Below are 17290 nucleotides of genomic sequence, written 5' to 3' on the forward strand. Positions count from 1 at the left end.
TTCCTTTAATATTCTGTAAGATCCCAGTAATCGAAGACAAGGCAGAAGCTGTGAAATGGATCTATTCAAATAAGCATCTGCTCAGAGGGCCAGTGGAAGAGCCTCTTTTCCTCAAAATGAACGAAGAGGACAAGGAAAAGGCCCTCAACAATCTCCTTGAACAAACAGACTCTTCAAGAGTGCCCTTCACATTTAATTTTGTTTTCAGGGATGACATGGAGTTATTTCTGCAAGGATGTCGTGACAAAATGGACCTAAGAGTGAACTGTTCAGTTGATACATTTTAATTTGAATTAATGCAAGATTGTCATGACAAATTGTGTGAATTGTTCATTTTGTAATTTTTGATTTTAATTTATATATGATTGTCATGACTAATTGGGCATAATAGTGAATTGTTCATTTGGTAAACTGTAATTGTTGTATAGTTTTAGTTTGTTTCTTTTAAAATTATGCTGCTGTTTGTGTGAGTGTGGAAAGTTTTATTGAAATGTTTTAATTTTCTTGTAGAGAAATGCATGATGCATGTTCTTTGCTTTGGAGTAAATGTTTATTTGTCATGTTGTGATTAAAGCATATTTAATATAAAATGCCTTAAGTTTCAAGCATTATTTTTAATATCATGAACAGAAAATAACTTGTGTAATGCAATGAAAAAACACCTTTATACAATAATATGAAACAAAATATTTTTTAAATGTTAAATGTATCGTAAGATGCACAAATAAAGTATAATGTTTCTTGTGAAATAAAAGCAAATTACGCTCCATAACCGTGGGTGGCGCTGCTCTGATAAGAACGTAAGCTCCACCCCTCACTTCCGGTTCTGTGGCTGGGGTTCTGAAACTGGTGCTGCTGCGGGTCTGCAGTTGGATATATCTCAAATACTGTAAAAGGAAAGGTGGGACGGGCAGCTCAGCAAGACGCGCTTTCGCGTTGACACTTTACAGGAAGTAATGCTGGACAAGGAGTGAGAAACAAAATTGCAGAATCTAATCCAGTGTAGCTATGTTCTTTGTGTAGGTATGAACTTTTTCTTTCACTTTTTTTTACTTTTTTTCGATCGAGAATGTGTGCATCATTTTTAGATTTGTGAAAACGAAAGCCACTAAAGTTTGTAGATTAAAGATCGATTTCTGCATATTGAAACTAAAGTGTGTAATGTGCGTTCAATTTGTTTTTATGTTTGTGTGTTTCTCTTTCTATACATACAGCTCTTATATATTTGTCTACACTTAAGGCAATTGGACAATATGAGCCTGAAAGAAGAGCCTGAAAGGTGCACAGTCTTGTTTACCTAGGTTCTTGTATTGTTTTGAGGTGTCACTTACCGCAAATGACGCAACTTGACGCAAATGATGTATTAGGCCTACGTTTCCTTGAAAATGGTTTTGTTAAAATTTGAAGTGGTAATTATTTTAAATTCTTAAATCATAACTCATAATGTATCCATATTTATTTGAAGTGAATCCAAAAGAAAGAGATCAGAATCACCCAAATTTACATCCATAAAACATGAACACACAGACCTCAGCGAAGAATCAAGTGATCATGAACACAAAAATAAAAGGTAAATATTTATTTGTCTTTGTGTGAGTGCCTACTCAAGCATATTTTGGGGACAATTTCCTATCATTTTAAATTATCTGAATGTATCTGTGACAAAAGGTTCTGAAAATAGTTTTTCAAAAAAGTGTTTCTCTGGCTCAATTTGCCCCAGATTAGAGGTGACCCAAGTCCATGGGTAAGATGCACCATTTGGGTTTAAACTGACTATCTGACTGAACCTGATTTATGTGAATTTTTAAAAGACGATTTACCTCTTTAAAAAATGGATTTCATTTTCAGACTTGATTTTTTTTGCACTTGAAACAATACGTTAAACAGCAAAGTTTTAACCTTCCCAAAAACAGACTAAACATTTGTTGAGTAAAATTAAATAAAAAACTGGATTAGAATGAATAAATAAATGTCACTAAAATTACTATACTATAATAATTTTTTAATCAAAAGATTCTTGGCATGGTAGCTTTCTGCAATGTCAAACAGGTCAAAACAAAGACAGGTTAAAAGATATGTGATTATAATGTGGTGAAAAGCATGTTTTGATTCAGAGAAGGATTTGGTGCATTTGAACACTATTTGTATCAAATAAACTACTATATATATATATGAGGGAAATCTCAGCTTTTATTTATATTTGAACAAAAAGTGCCATGTCCAAAATTATTCATACCCTTTGCAAACTGTCACAGTTTATGGAAAAATCAAAGTTCTATACCATTCCAAATAGTCCAAGCTGTTCTAAAGCATCCTAATTACCCTGATTCATTGGGAACAGCTGTTTTAATCAACTGAACAGGTGAAAAACAGAAGCTCTCTGCTGTTGGTTTGTGGACAGTCATGGCTAAGACAAAGGAGCTCACTGAGGACCTGCGGCTGTGCATTGTGGCTGCTCACAAGTCAGGAAAGGCTATAAGACCATATCTAAATGTTCTGAAGTTCCAGTGGCTACAGTGCAAAGTATTATTAAAAAATACAAGACCTTCCGCACTGTGAAAAATCTCAGAGGTCAGAAGCCAAAAAGTGACACCTGTGCTGGCCAGGAGGATAGTGAGAGAGGTAAAAAGAATCCAAGGATCACCACCAAGGCCATCCTGATGAATCTGGGCTCTGCTGGTGGCAACATCTCAAGGCAGACAGTCCAACGGACACTGCACATCGCTGGGTTCCACGGACGCAGACCAAGGAGGACACCACTTCTCCAGATAAGGCACACAAAAGCCCGCTTAGCTTTTGCAAATGCTCATCTGGACAAAGAAGAAGACTTTTAGTCTTCTGTTTTATGGTCAGATGAAACAAAAATTGAATTGTTTGGTCACAATGATGTAGCCTTCATTTGGCGTAAAAAAGGAGAAGCCTTCAACCCAAAGAACACCATCCCCACTGTCAAACATGGTGGTGGGAACCTAATGTTTTGGGGGTGTTTTTCAGCCGGTGGACCGGGGAACCTAATCACAGTAAACGGCACCATGAAAAAGGAGCAATACATCAAAATTTTCAACAACAACATCAGGCAGTCTGCAGAGAAACTTGGCCTTTGACCGTGTCTACACCGGCTCGACAGTTGTCGCGCCGCAATAGCTGAAGTCTGTCTACACTGGATGCAACAAAGCGACCGTTGCAAATCATTTAAACTTTTTGTGAGCACGTCATAAATAGTATGCGGCAGCAGATTACTGTCGGGGATTTGCCGTGCCGTATATATATTGCCACCCCGCGCCGCATCCAGTGTAGACAGCATAATAGGTTCTATTGTATTTTGTCGCGTCGCGCCACTCGCGTCCGGTGTAGACACGGTGTTAGGTACCAGTGGACATTTCAGCACGACAACGACCCAAAACACACAGCAAAAGTGGTGAAGAAATGGTTAGCAGACAAAAACATTAACGTTTTGCAGTGGCCCAGCCAGAGTCCTGACTTAAATATATATATGGCTCACTTTGCCCCATAGCTGGCATTTTGGGAAAAAAAACTAACTAGGTCACCAAATCAGGCTAATATTTAGCTAAATTATTTGCATGGTTTTGTATGTTGCTAAATCACAGATATGCATCATAAATATTTTTAGACCTGGATAAATTTGTTTTGATGTAAAAGCTATTACATCTGTTATGCTAAAACTTTACTTTGACTAGCCAAAAACTGTTTTTGAAGTAAATAGGTGTCTTCCACTCCTCCCATGTGTCTCTCCTTTTCAGCCTGGCAGAAATAATGTGTGATTTCAAAATACATGGACACATGACATTATACGTGTACAGTTGACAAGATACAGGGGGTGGATCAACTTACCCAGTGGTTTAATTTACCCCACTCTCCCCTATGCCTGACAGATTTTTTTTTTTTTTTTATATTAACTATTTTTACACTGTATGACATTTTAATGGGTGTCTTCTGTAAATCATGGTAAAAAAAATAATAATCATTTAAACAATAAAATTAAACAAAATTATTGTTTTGATGTTTGAAAACCCCTTTTCGTGACTGAATTGTGATTGTAATGATACAATCAATGTTATTCACACCTCCTGTAGGTGGTTTTAATGTGGCTGATCAGTGTATAATTAGCTGTATAACATCAATTAAAGTCGCTATATATAAATATTTCCCTAAGTAAGGATGTATGTGTGTGTGTGTGTGTGTGTGTGTGTGTGTGTGTATGATGTGAATACTAACCCACATACACACTATTGTGCCAAAAATTGAGACACCCCTTCTAATGAATAGGTTTGACTAATTTAGTCATTTCCACGAATACAAATCAGAAGGTTTAATCATGTAATGATATTTTAGGGAATTGTGTGCTTCTAATTTTATAGCAACAGTTTGGACAGAACCTTTTCTAATCTAACATGACAATCCCTTTGTGTAAAACGCAAGGCTCATAGAGAACCGATTGATTCAGTCAGTGTGGAAGAACTTGACTGTTCTGCATAAAGCCAAGTCGTAATCCCAGCTGAACACCTCTGGTGTGACTTTAAATGCAACCTTGAGCCAAAAACTGATCACCAAACACCAATGACTTGTACATACACTAAAAGTATTGGGACACCCCCTTCTTTAGAACAGAAAAAGGCACTTCCAAAACTGTGGCAATGTATTTAAAATTGTATTTCCATCTCTGTAGCACCAGTTTTGGAAGTCTAAAATGACTGTACCCTTATGTACAAGTCATTGGTGTTTGGTGATGAGTTTTTGGCTCAAGGTCTGCATTTAAAGTCACACCAGAGGTGTTCAACTGGGATTACAAATTGACTTTATGCAGACCAGTCAAGTTCTTTCACACTGACAGAATCAATCATTTCTATTTGAACCTTGCTTTATAGAGACGCTGTCATGTTAGAATAGAAAAAAGTTGTGCCCAAACTGTTGCTATACAATTAGAAGCACACAAAAATATTAAGATTTGTACTCATTTAAATGACTAAAGTAGTTAAACCGGTTCATTAGAAGGGGGTGTCCCAATACTTTTGGCAATATAGTATAGGCTATTTACTTCATTACATGTGTGCTTTATTTAGACAGCCAATTTAAAAAGGCCATATTTAAAATATTTACCACAACTGTAAGCTTCAGTTTGAGATAACATTGTGTCCTCACAGAGCAAAGTCAGAGAGGGCACATTCTCCTGCCCCCAGCTATATGTCTTTGAGTTCAGATTGGTCAATAGAACCACCAACTAACTTCAAAAGCAGAGAAACATTTCATTTGGATTTAAGGTAAATTTCAATTTTTTTCCACCTCAGTAAATTATTAATTGTATTTCAATATTGTAACAGCTATTTAATTCTGTTATCACAAATTATGATTTTAAGTGAATCCAAAAAAAGGATATGTGAACTCCCAGCAATGAAAAAAGATCATGTGGAAATAACGCACTTGAGTAAAGAACCCAGCGATGAATGCAGAAATATAAGGTAATACTATTTTCTTTGCTGACAAGCTTAGACTATTTTCTGGTGTATTAAAACTGTACCTTAAAAAAAGAACTGGAGAAATATATACATTTATGTTTATCACAATTGTCAGGTATCATTTAAGATGACATTATCTCTTCATAGAGTAACGTCAGTAAGAGCAGCTTCTCCTGCACCAAGCTATATGTCTTTGAGAACAGACTGGTCAATGGAGCCACCAACCAACTTTAAAATAATGATTTTGGATACAAGGTGCATTTCACAATTTTTTAATTTGAATTTTGTTTCATTTCATTTTATTCATACTACAAGTAAACTCTAAAATTAAGATTTGTTCTTTTTCTTATATTAATGTTGTATGACAAAACCAGAACAATATGTAGTTATGTGGTAACACAGCATTGAGGATGAAAAATATGTTTGTTTTTTCAGTATTGAGGAAGAAAAAGAAACAATAACCGTTTCAACAAACAACCAAATGGACAACACGTTAATGATAAGGTAACAAATATGTCATATTTTAATCTAAAACACTGGCATAAGTTAAGCATTTCTCTTTACCATTTTGTTTGAAACTTTCACAGAGTAAGTTCAGAGAGAGCCCCGTCTCCTACATTGTCTCTGTGCACAGATTTTTCCGTTGAACCACCAGCTATCTACAAAGCTGAAGACACTTTCCCCTTGGATTCAAGGTGAAGTTATTCCACATTTATTCTTTATGTGTTATTAAGAAATGTACTTTTTGCCACGTTTGATATAGTCCCCATCTTTGTTTTTGAAACATCTTGCAGCAAAAGCCTGATGCAGATGAAAAATAAAATAAAATATGACATTCCTTTCTGTTAAATAAGCTGCGATCTGACACTGGAATCTGTTGTTCGCTGCAAAGTTTTGTAATGATAGAATGTTCTCATGTGGCTCTTGCACAGTCTTACACACCAGCGCTTCAGTCTATTGCTTAAACACTAAACAAAATGGAAATCGCGTCCCTGCTCTGCATATACGATTACTTATGAACATCTCTGATTTTAATAAGGGGGAGAAATTTGATGTGAGCGGATTAGAACCCAAAACCTCCTACATACCTAACACAAGTTCTACCATTAGACTGTTTAGGAATACAAATGTTTAATGCATATTTGTGCATTTATTCAGTGAAGTGAAGAAATTCAATAATAAAGGTATAAATGCCAAAAATAAATACAATTTAAAAAAAGAAAAAAAGTGTCCCACCAACTTTTTTAAGCAAAGTTACGCCACTACCTCAGACTGTGAGAAACAAGATTCTCTGGTCTGATGAACCTCAATTCCAAGCATCATGTTTGAAGGAAACCAGGCACTGCTCATCACCTGCAGACTACCATCTCAGAAGTAAAGTGTGCTGGTAGTAGCCTTATGCTGTGGGGCTGTTTTTCAGTGGCAGGGACTGAGGGAGATGTCAGAGTAGAAGAAAAGCTCAGTGCACCAAAATATTGAGATAGCCTTAATGACAACCTAGTCCAGAGCATTCAGAACCTTAGATTGGGCAGAAGGTTCACCTTCCAACAGGACAATGACCCTAAGCACACAGCAAGAGTGGCTTATAGACTACTCTCTGAATGTCTTTGAGGGGCCCAGCCAGAGCCTGAGCTTAAACCCAGTCCAATATTTCTGGAGAAATCTGAAAATGTCTGGCAGACTCCATCCAAGCTGACAGAGCTTGAGATGTGAAGAGGTGAGGAGAAAAATGGCAAATCTTGTTGCATCATACCCCAAAAGACTTGAGGCTAAGGGTATGAATACTTATGCAATGTACTCATTTCAGTTTTTATATTTTAACGTTTATGAAGTTGTGACAGTTCGGTTTTTGCTTTGTCATTATGGTGCATGTGTAGATTGATGTGGAAAAATATTTAAAACATTTAAAACAGGTTAACATAAGGCAGGGTATTACTAGTTTTGCAAGGCACTGTACATGTATTATGGTAAATTATTATTTTTTTTACTGTATTTTAGTGTATAAATTCCAAAACCATAAAGATGTTGGTTTTTAATCTGTTATATTTTGATTTTGTGACTTCTAGACTTGTGATGAGTCATCACTTAAGATGTCCAGTGTGCAAATCGATATTGAAGGATCCTGTGTCCATATTTTGTGGACACAGTTACTGCAGAGGATGTATTAGTGAATTCTGGGACAACTGTGCTGGAGACTATCTCTGTCCACAATGTGGAAACTCATCAGAAACACGTCCAGTGCTGAACTCAAACGCAGCTCTGGCTGTGGTGGTTAAAACCTTGCAGCAATCAGGCTTCAGTCCAGCACTTCCACCGCAATCCTATGCCGGACCAAAAGACGTGGCCTGTGATTTCTGCACTGAGCAGAGACTAAAAGCGGTGAAGTGTTGTTTAACCTGTGATGCGTCCTTCTGTGAGACTCACATCAGGCAACATTACACAGTACCAGCACTACAGAAACACACACTGTCAGACGTGACTGGAGACATGAAGACAAAATCCTTGCAGCAGTGCCAAAACTCAGATGACATCTTCAGCAGCATTATAACCAAACAACAGGATCAGGAAGATGAAACTCAAGACATAATAAAGGTTTGATGTTACATTAAAAAGATGTGGTATACAAAAACAGAGATTGTCTACAGGGGCTCTGCCAATTATATTTTATATCTCAAACTAATTTGTGTAAAACAACAAATTAAAAAAAAAAACACACATGTAAAAGTATATGACTCGCTTATCAGTGATTAATATTTTAATTATGAGCATAATTACAAAATATAATACTTTCAGAAAACATTAAAACATTATATTTTATGCAATATATAATGCTAATCTGCTCAGTCTCACCAAATAGTGCTCACTTTGATGAGTAGATGATGTTTGTTTCTTCATCAGAACAGATTTGGAGAAATGTAGCATTACATCACTTGCTCATCAATGCAGTGAATGGGTGCCATCAGAATGAGACTCCAAACAGCTGATAAAAACATCACATTAATCCACAAGTAATCCAAACTCCAGACTCCAGTCCATCAGTTAACGTCTTTGAAGTGGAAAACTGCATGTTTGTAAGAAACAAAGAAATAGGCACAGATTATATGCAAGCACCATTTACAAGCGGAAAATAGGAAAATAGTCCTAAACATTTCTAAACCAGCACATCAGTGGATTTTGTTGTGATGGGATGATTTTTTTCACTAGAGGAAGCGTCATTATGAATTATGGTACAGAAGTGACAGTTTAAAGTTATTTTACTTCACATGATGTTAACTGATGGACTGACCTTTTTATCAGCTGTTTGGATTCTCATTCTGATGGCACCCATTCACTGCAGAGGATTAATTGGTGAGCAAGTGATGTAATGCTGAATTTCTCCAAGTCAATTTGATGAAGAAACTAATTTTAGATGGCCTGAAAGATAATACATCTATTTGTCTTTTTTACTTGAACAATTCCTTTAGTACCCTGTACTAAATAACTAATTCTCACCAAAAATGCATTGTCCTTTTTGCAGGAGGAAGTCTGGAGTATCTCAGAATCCGTGTTGAATGCCTGCACATCAGAGACGGCAGTTAATAAAGATGATACTGATGATAGAAGCCTTGCGCTCCTGTGCTCTAAACTACAGGAAGATGTTTCAGCGCTTGAAAAAAGCATCTCCGAATTAAAGGAGAAGAAAGCAGAGAAAGAAAAAGAAGATGAAGAAGAATGGCACATAGATGATTATGATGAGGTGGAGAACGAAGATAGTTACACTGATGAGGAAGACCTAGACGATTATGACACGGATGCTTTGATTTACAAATACTGTGTAGACAATGAAGACGAGGATGATTATGAGGAGGTGAATGAAGATGGTTACAGTGAGGATGAGGAAGACCTAATCGATTATAATGACATGGATGCTGTGATTGAGAAATACTCTGTAGACAATGAAGACGAGGATGATGATGATGAATACTATTAAGTCTCTATTATCTATTGCACTTTCATTGCTTCTAAGACACCTTCCTTTCTTAAATTAATGATGTATTGCAGAGTAGTTTAATATGTCCAAACACTCTATAATCTGCAATAAAATCTTCTTTTAAATAATTTCAAAATGGAGTGATTTAAGATTGAACAGATTCAAGTGAACACTGGATTAATGTTAGTTCAGACAAAGTTGTAAGATTTGCACGTCGGGAAGACAAATCTTCACTCCACTCCTGTTAATAATAAACATGTTTACTGGTATTAATGGGGGGAAAACTGTTTAGGTCACACTGATTCTTCACTGACTAGGATGTCCCCCAACTCATTTAAATGTCACTCGACGACAACTCTTGGATGACTTCAAGTGACCAACATAAGAATAGCCAATGGCAGATGGGGGTGAGCTTCACAGGGAGGAAAGTTTGAAGCAGGCTTGAAGTGGCATAAAGTCACCCAAAAGCAATGTGAAAGACTGATGGAGAGAATGCCAAGACGCATAAAAGCTGTGCTTGAAAATCAGGATTACACCAAATATCGTTTTCTGAACTCTTTCTAAACATCAGTATTGTGTTGTTTAAAAATAAATATGAACTTGTTTCCTTTACATTATTTGAGGTCTTAAAACACTATTATTATTATTATTATTTTGACCAATTTTCTTCAAATAAATGCTTTAAATGACAATGTTTATTTTGCATTTGGAAGAATGCTGTCAGTAGTTTGTAGAATAAAACAAAATGTTAATTTTACTCAAATGTATAGTTATAAATAGTAAAAACTAATCATTTTGCAGTTGTCTCTATTTTTTTCCCCTAGAGCTGTGTGTGTCTGTCAAACCTTCTCTTCCTTTATAAATAATGTCTTTGGCTCCATTACAGCAGGGGGCGGTAAAGCACCTATTGTTTAATACGGCAACCGAGGCTTTTCCTTCTGGTTGTGATTGCACGTGGGATTCGCTGAAGCTGGTTGGGATATGTACCGTGTTTAGAAGTTTTAAGTTAAAGAGGTTAAGTGCACGTAGTGTAATTGTCACGTTTTAAAGCATTTCTCACGAAATGCTGCATTATTGTCTACATTAAAATCTTTCGTTGTTCTGGCTGTTGTGCACGCAATGTCAATCAGTTTAAACCAATAACAACCAGTCTTAACGTACTGCGTGATGTTATAGCTATAAACGGATGTGTTTATTAAAACACAAGCTACCTAAATACATAGAATGTCTGACAGCAGTAGTGAAGATGAAAACGCTGAAAGACTGAGAGAGGCAGTGTGGAGCTTTGGATCACAGAATGCTAAGATCAATGGAAAAGGTAACTCAGTGTTTTTTTTTTTTTTGTAGAACAGTTTTGCAGTGAATAGTGTGAAGGTAAAATTTCAGATAAATAGATATCGCAGGACTAAGTTAATGCTGGTTTTACCCCGTACAGATGGGGACAACAACGACAGACCAAGTCGTAGGTGAGGTAACTTCTGTAATATTCAGACTTTCAGTATATTCAGCATCTTTTAGGATGTCAGTGTGAATATAGAACACTTTAAAATTGTATTTAAGCCCTTTCTTATTAACTTTCTTACACAGAACCGATGTTTCAAAGCATCAACATGATGGGAATGAGCTCGGGACAACACCAGAATTTCAATCCCATGTGGCAAAAAAGTTAGGAGCCCTTTTGGATGGGTGAGACACATATTACAAGAGATGTTATTTCTACTGTTTTGAGTATCTTCACCTTGTCAGACAGCAAAATTGATCACCCTCACTCTCTGTTACAAATTCACTGTAGTTGTATTTCAGTGGTGTCTGAGACTGCCGACTCAGAACCTGATCCGTCCGAAATCAGAGATGAAGATGAAGAAGGTGAGCTAACTTATCATTTGTTTTTATGCGAAGTGTACAACTGTGTACATGCACACAGATGTACATACAGCTGCAGGTATATCAAGTCCAGATATTCAGCTGAGGCTTGTTTCGTGTAATTCTTTTGAAGGTTTCCGTCTCTTCTCCACATCCACTCCTGGAAATTGGATGGAGGAACCACTTCCTCCTCCTCCTCCTAAAAGGAGACCAATTCCCAGCTCCAGGTGAGTCTAACTCCTGTTTATGATAATACATATACACACTCTGTTAGGGTGAAACTCACAAAAATATGCGTGTATCAGAAAGAAAAGATTACGTTTTGCATTACGAAAATAATTTGTGTGTATGTATACGTATGTACAGTCAAGCCCGAAATTATTCATACCCCTGGCAAATTCTGACTTAAAGTTACTTTTATTCAGCCAGCAAGTTTGGGACAATTATGAGACAGTTTAACGCAAATAGATTGTCTTTAAATATTAGTAAGACAAAATTTATGATTTTTAGTTGTACAAATAAGGATTTTGATGTAGCATTGTCAGTACAAGGGGTACAGATTGAAAGGACCCGTGAATTTAAATTTTAAGGTGTTTTGATTGATGAACAGTTAACATGGAAATTCCATATCGACCATGTTAAATCTAAGGTGTCCCAAATTACAGCCGTGCTGCATAAGGTAAAAGAATCTGTTAATAAATGTGCTTTGTTTTTGTTATATAATTAATTGATTGTTCCACATCTGACCTATTGCATTAAAGTGTGGGGAAGTGCTAATAAGACTTATACAGAACAAGTTTTTAAATTACAAAAACGTGCCATTCGTGTTGTAAATGGAAGTGGATATAGGGCCCGCACAAATCCAATATTTATACACTTAAAAATCTTAAAATTCAATGATTTATTAGAATATAGCCTTCTATAAATAATGTATAAAGCTCACCAGAAAACATTACCTGATAAATTGCAAAACCGATTCATCAAGAGAGTTAGTAGCTACAATTAAGAGGAACTGAAGTCTTTCAGAAACCCGAGTTTAGAACAAAATTAAAGGAAAGATGTGTCTCAATGCAAGGTGTCAGTCTGTGGAACAATTTAAATAGTGAAATCAAAACTTCAACATCGTTTTTTGTTTTCAAGGAGTGTGTAAAAGCATTACTAATAGAGAAATATTATGCTTCTATTTAGCAGGAAAATGTGATGTGCTGCAAAGTTGACATGTGTTTAAGCGCACCTCATTGGAATTGTTGGGAAATGTTGATAAGGGGCAGATATTATAAGTTTATCTTCTTTCTGCTCCCTTTCATTTTTTTTCTCAAAAGAATGAAATAAAAAATGAAAATGAAAAAGGAAGGTTTTTTTGACAGAAAATGACACAAGCTTCTCACAAAAGATATAAGACAATGTACAAAAGGCATCATTATGGAAAAAAAAATATTACTTGCCTTTCATTTACATTTGAACAAAGTGGCATGTCCAAAATTATTCATACCCTTCTCAGTAATTAATAGAAAAGCCTTTATTGGCTATTACAGCAATCAAACGCTGCCTATAATTGCTGACCAGCTTTTTGCATGTCTCCACTGGTATTTTTGCCCGTTTATCGTTAGCGATGAGCTCCAACTCTTTCAGGTTGGAGGGTCTTCTTGCCATCACCCTGATCTTTAGTTCCCTCCACAGATTCTCAATTGGATTTAAGTCAGGACTCTGGCTGGGCCACTGCAAAACGTTAATGTTTTTGTCTGCTGACCATTTCTTCACCACTTTTACTGTTTGTTTTGGTTCAGTGTCATGCTGAAATGTCCACTGGTGCCCAAGGCCAAGTTTCTCTGCAGACTGCCTGATGTTGTTGTTGTTGAGAATTTTGATGTATTGCTCCTTTTTCATGGTGCTGTTTACTGTGATTAGGTTCCCTGGTCCACTGGCTGAAAAACACCCCCAAAAAATTAGGTTCCCACTAGGGGTGTCAAAATTAATCGTTTTTATGATGCATCGCGATGCAGACAAGGACGATTAGGTATCGGTTCAGTAATAGACCATAACCGGTTATAACGGACTCAGTCCAGTGCCAGAACACGCGACCCAGGGGGCTTGTATGATTTTCCGGGAGGGGGGTTGGGCTAATGAGGGGAGTACTCCACATGAATAAAATAAGTCTTCAGATTTTAACTGAAAGGATTGTTGCCACTTTCTTTACACACCGGTGCATTTAACGAACTAACAAACATCAGTGTGCATTTAACAAATGTCTTTTTTTGTTAGTAATTCATTTAAAGGACTGAAACATTATTTTTATTTGGTTGAAAAGACTGGCTAAAAGCACTGAGCGCGTCTATCTGGCTCAGCACCGTTTTACACAAATATGTTTTGTTGATATTGTGAGTGCGCACATAAATAATAATAGTAGACCTTTTGCAGTTTTGGATGATGCCTTTTTATGCCTTACTTTTATCAACAAAAATGGTGTATTTTAGGTTTCCCCTGTTATTAAGAAAAAATGCAAGTGATCGCGTTTGAGCTTCCATGTCAGCTGCAAAGCCCGCTTTCGCTTTCACTCTCCACAAAACAATTGGATATGCGTCTAACCGCGCACATTTATCTAGGTTAAATGTTTAAATTAATATTCTGAAATGCATCAAGTGTTTTATGTCTATAGATTTTATTTAATGCAAGTCGTGTTTGAGAAGGCTAAATTTATCAAACATGCTCAACTCATTGCCGCTGGCCGCTTGTTCGTTAGGTTAGGTTAAAAAAACAAAAGCTTGAATTTAACAAACATAAAATGTTCCAAACATATTTCTAAATTAACTTAAAAAGGAAACAAAACGAAATCTAGCCACTTTGCCTTTAGAATCCAAAACTGAACTATTTTAATTGCTGCACGAACTCTGTTCTGATAAATTGTCGCACAAGGACGGGGCTCGGGTCTGAGAGTCTCAGGCTGGGCTCGTGCAGGACTCTATTCGTTCCATCGTTCAATTAAATAAGATCTGAGCGGTACCTCTCGGTTGAAATCGTATTTGGTTTAGTTTTCGCGTTTAAAATGACTATAGCGGCAGCTTTTATAGCAAAAGATATACGGCCCTTATCTGTGGTGGAAAACCCCGGCCACCTGTTAAATACACTGGAGCCGCGATATAAGCTTCCCTCACCCACACACTTTTCAGAAAAGATTATGCCGGAACTCTAGAAGGAAACCAAAGCCCAGGTATTTACTTTTGTGTATTTGTTCTAAATGTTGCTGTTGTCTTCTGTGCCCAGACTTTAGTTTTGTTTGATACATTCTAAAAGTGTTTTTTCTTTGAGAAGGTAAGATTAAAGTTTCAGTTCATATATCTGACTGTTTGTATTTATTAACACAATTGTAAATATTTGAAGTAAAATTGAAAAATGAGTATGTTTTATTCCTTAATTTAATGTACTTTAGAGTACAGTACAAAACAACAAACAACAACAAAATAATCATTCTGCCCAACATCCCGTGTTTGGTCTGGGACAGGCCAAAGAACCTCTTCAGCATCACAGGCTAAATTAGCCCTGGCCAGGCAGCAGGGGTCAAATCCTCTTGCATGCCTGATCCAACCCTGGCACTCATCAACTAAAATATATGAGACTGTTTCTCTTCTTGCCCTTGCCCTTCTTTTGTCTTTTCCACATTGTCGTCATTGTCCTCCTCCTTCTCCTCCTCTTCCTCTTTCACCTCTCACTCTTCCTCATCAAAATTACACATTACTGTATGTGGGATATTGATTGAAAAAGACTGGATAGGATGCACAGTTACACTTGTACAAGTGGTCTGACAAAAAAATCTAATCAAATAAAAACGCATTACAATGTCATTGTGAAATAGAAAATAAATTTGAAGTAAAATTGAAAACAGAGTATGCATTGCATCGTGATGCATCGAGATATTGTATTGAACCGAATCGATGACATGATAATCGTAATCGAACCGAACCGTAAGACCACTGCAGGTTCACACCCCTAGTTCCCACCACCATGTTTGACAGTGGGGATGGTGTTCTTAGGGTTGAAGGCTTCTCCTTTTTTACGCCAAATGAAGGCTACATCATTGTGGCCAAACAATTCAGTTTTTGTTTCATCTGACCATAAAACAGAAGACCAGAAGTTTTCTTTGTTGTCCAGATGAGCATTTGCAAAGGCCAGGCAGGCTTTTGTGTGCCTTATCTGGAGAAGTGGTGTCCTCCTTGGTCTGCGTCCGTGGAACCCAGTGCTGTGCAGTCTCCGTTGGACTGTCTGCCTCAAGATGTTGCCACCAGCAGAGCCCAGATTCAGGATGGCCTTGGTGGTGATTCTTGGATTCTATTTTACCTCTCTCACTATCCTCCTGGCCAGCACAGGTGTCAATTTTGGCTTCCGACCACGCCATCTGAGATTTTTTACAGTGCGGAAGGTCTTGTATTTTTTAATTATACTTTACACTGTAGCCACTGGAACTTCAAAACATTTAGATATGGTCTATTGGCCCTTTCCTGACTCGTGAGCAGCCACAATGCGCAGCCGCAGGTCCTCAGTGAGCTCCTTTGTCTTAGCCATGACTGTCCACAAACCAACAGCAGAGAGCTTCTGTTTTTCACCTGTTGAGTTGATTAAAACAGCTGTTCCCAATGAATCAGGGTAATTAGGATGCTTTAGAACAGCTTGGACTATTTGGAATGGTTTAGAACTTATAGACTGTATTAGTTTGCAAAGGGTATGAATAATTTTGGACATGCCACTTTTTGTTCAAATGTAAATAAAAGCTGTGAAATATTTTTTTCCTCGATGCCTCTTGTACATCATCTTATTTTTTGGGAGAAGCCTGTGTCATTTCCAATCAAAAAAAAAAATGGTTGAATAAAAGTAACTTTAAGTCAGAATTTGCCAGGGGTATGAATAATTTCAGGCTTGACTGTATGTATGAATGAATGGAATGATTATTAACAGGCTAAGTTTAGATTTGCATTATTGACGATCTGTTATGTTGAAAGCATTAAGTTTCTTACTTTCTGCAGTGACAGTGACAGCGATATGGAGATGAGGTTTAGAGAAGCCGCTGTGTCTGGGTCAGACATCCTTGCTTCTGCAGCCCAACACCTTAAAGAGAAAGCTGAGGAGAAAAGTGTGACAAAAGAGTCGGTGACTGGAGAGGAAGACGCTGTCATCAAAAAGAAAAAGAAGAAGAAGAAGAAAAAGAAGAAAAAAATAAAGGAATCCACAGAGGGAAGTGAGGAGAACATTATCCATGTATCAGAGAAACAGTCTAATGAACAAGAAACAGAAGAGCAAACGGCTGTGGTAGAGAATTTGAAAAAGAAGAAAAAGAAAAGGATAAAGCTGGAGGAGGACTGAAATGACTGATGAATGAAAGGCTTTATTTGAAGTACTATAGACCTCAGTCAGGGTAGTACCATATTTCATTTATTTAATTTGACTTTAAAGAACACAAGGATACATAAGTACAGTGCGTTTAATGGTTTGTGTTGTTGTTTAAAAACAGTGTTAAATGTATTAAAACTGTTTTAAATGTTGTGAACTATGTGATCTATGACGTTCATACAGCCTTGTTTTAAATCTCAGTAAAATTCAATATGGTGACTAATCTAACTGAGGTCTATTATCCTGTAAATGCTGTTCTTGATGTTTGTATATTTTTATGACATTAATTATGTTGTAACATTTGCAGAATTTAGACAAAACCCTAACTTGGCAAGAATCAGGTTCATGCTATAATTCTCCCCAAAAACATTAATAAACTTTATTTTGTCATTTTAATAGAAAGTATTTCTCTAGACATTTTGTTCATTTGAATCAGTCTAGTAAAATGACTAGACACAGAAATCTAGAATAATTCCATTTATTTTTTGATGTTAGTTTATTATAGTCACACATTTTGAAACTCCTAGGCTGGTTGGCTGGTTTTAGAGAGGTTTTGGCCACTTTCCCAGCCAACCAGCCTAGTTAAGTAAACATGCTATAATAA

At 36.8% G+C, this 17290-nt stretch overlaps 2 protein-coding genes across 2 annotated transcripts; both read left to right on the forward strand.

Annotated features, from left to right (window-relative positions):
* Nucleotides 1–1253: 1253 nt before the first annotated feature.
* Nucleotides 1254–9913, forward strand: LOC141287649 (uncharacterized). The gene is made up of 6 exons (XM_073819799.1): nucleotides 1254–1279; nucleotides 5163–5279; nucleotides 5637–5731; nucleotides 6109–6169; nucleotides 7541–8066; nucleotides 8992–9913. Exons 1-6 carry the CDS (start codon nucleotides 1254–1256, stop codon nucleotides 9442–9444), a joined length of 1278 nt encoding a protein of 425 aa, XP_073675900.1. The 3' UTR covers nucleotides 9445–9913.
* A 481-nt stretch (nucleotides 9914–10394) lies between these two features.
* c15h12orf43 (chromosome 15 C12orf43 homolog) lies at nucleotides 10395–17088 on the forward strand. Its single transcript, XM_073819490.1, has 6 exons — nucleotides 10395–10762; nucleotides 10880–10910; nucleotides 11032–11130; nucleotides 11237–11310; nucleotides 11441–11534; nucleotides 16323–17088. The coding sequence occupies exons 1-6, from the start codon at nucleotides 10669–10671 to the stop codon at nucleotides 16657–16659; spliced, it is 729 nt and encodes a 242-aa protein (XP_073675591.1). The 5' UTR covers nucleotides 10395–10668; the 3' UTR covers nucleotides 16660–17088.
* Nucleotides 17089–17290: the final 202 nt, after the last annotated feature.

Source organism: Garra rufa, chromosome 15 (genome assembly GCF_049309525.1).
Source record: "Garra rufa chromosome 15, GarRuf1.0, whole genome shotgun sequence".
Classification (NCBI taxonomy): Eukaryota; Metazoa; Chordata; class Actinopteri; order Cypriniformes; family Cyprinidae; genus Garra; species Garra rufa.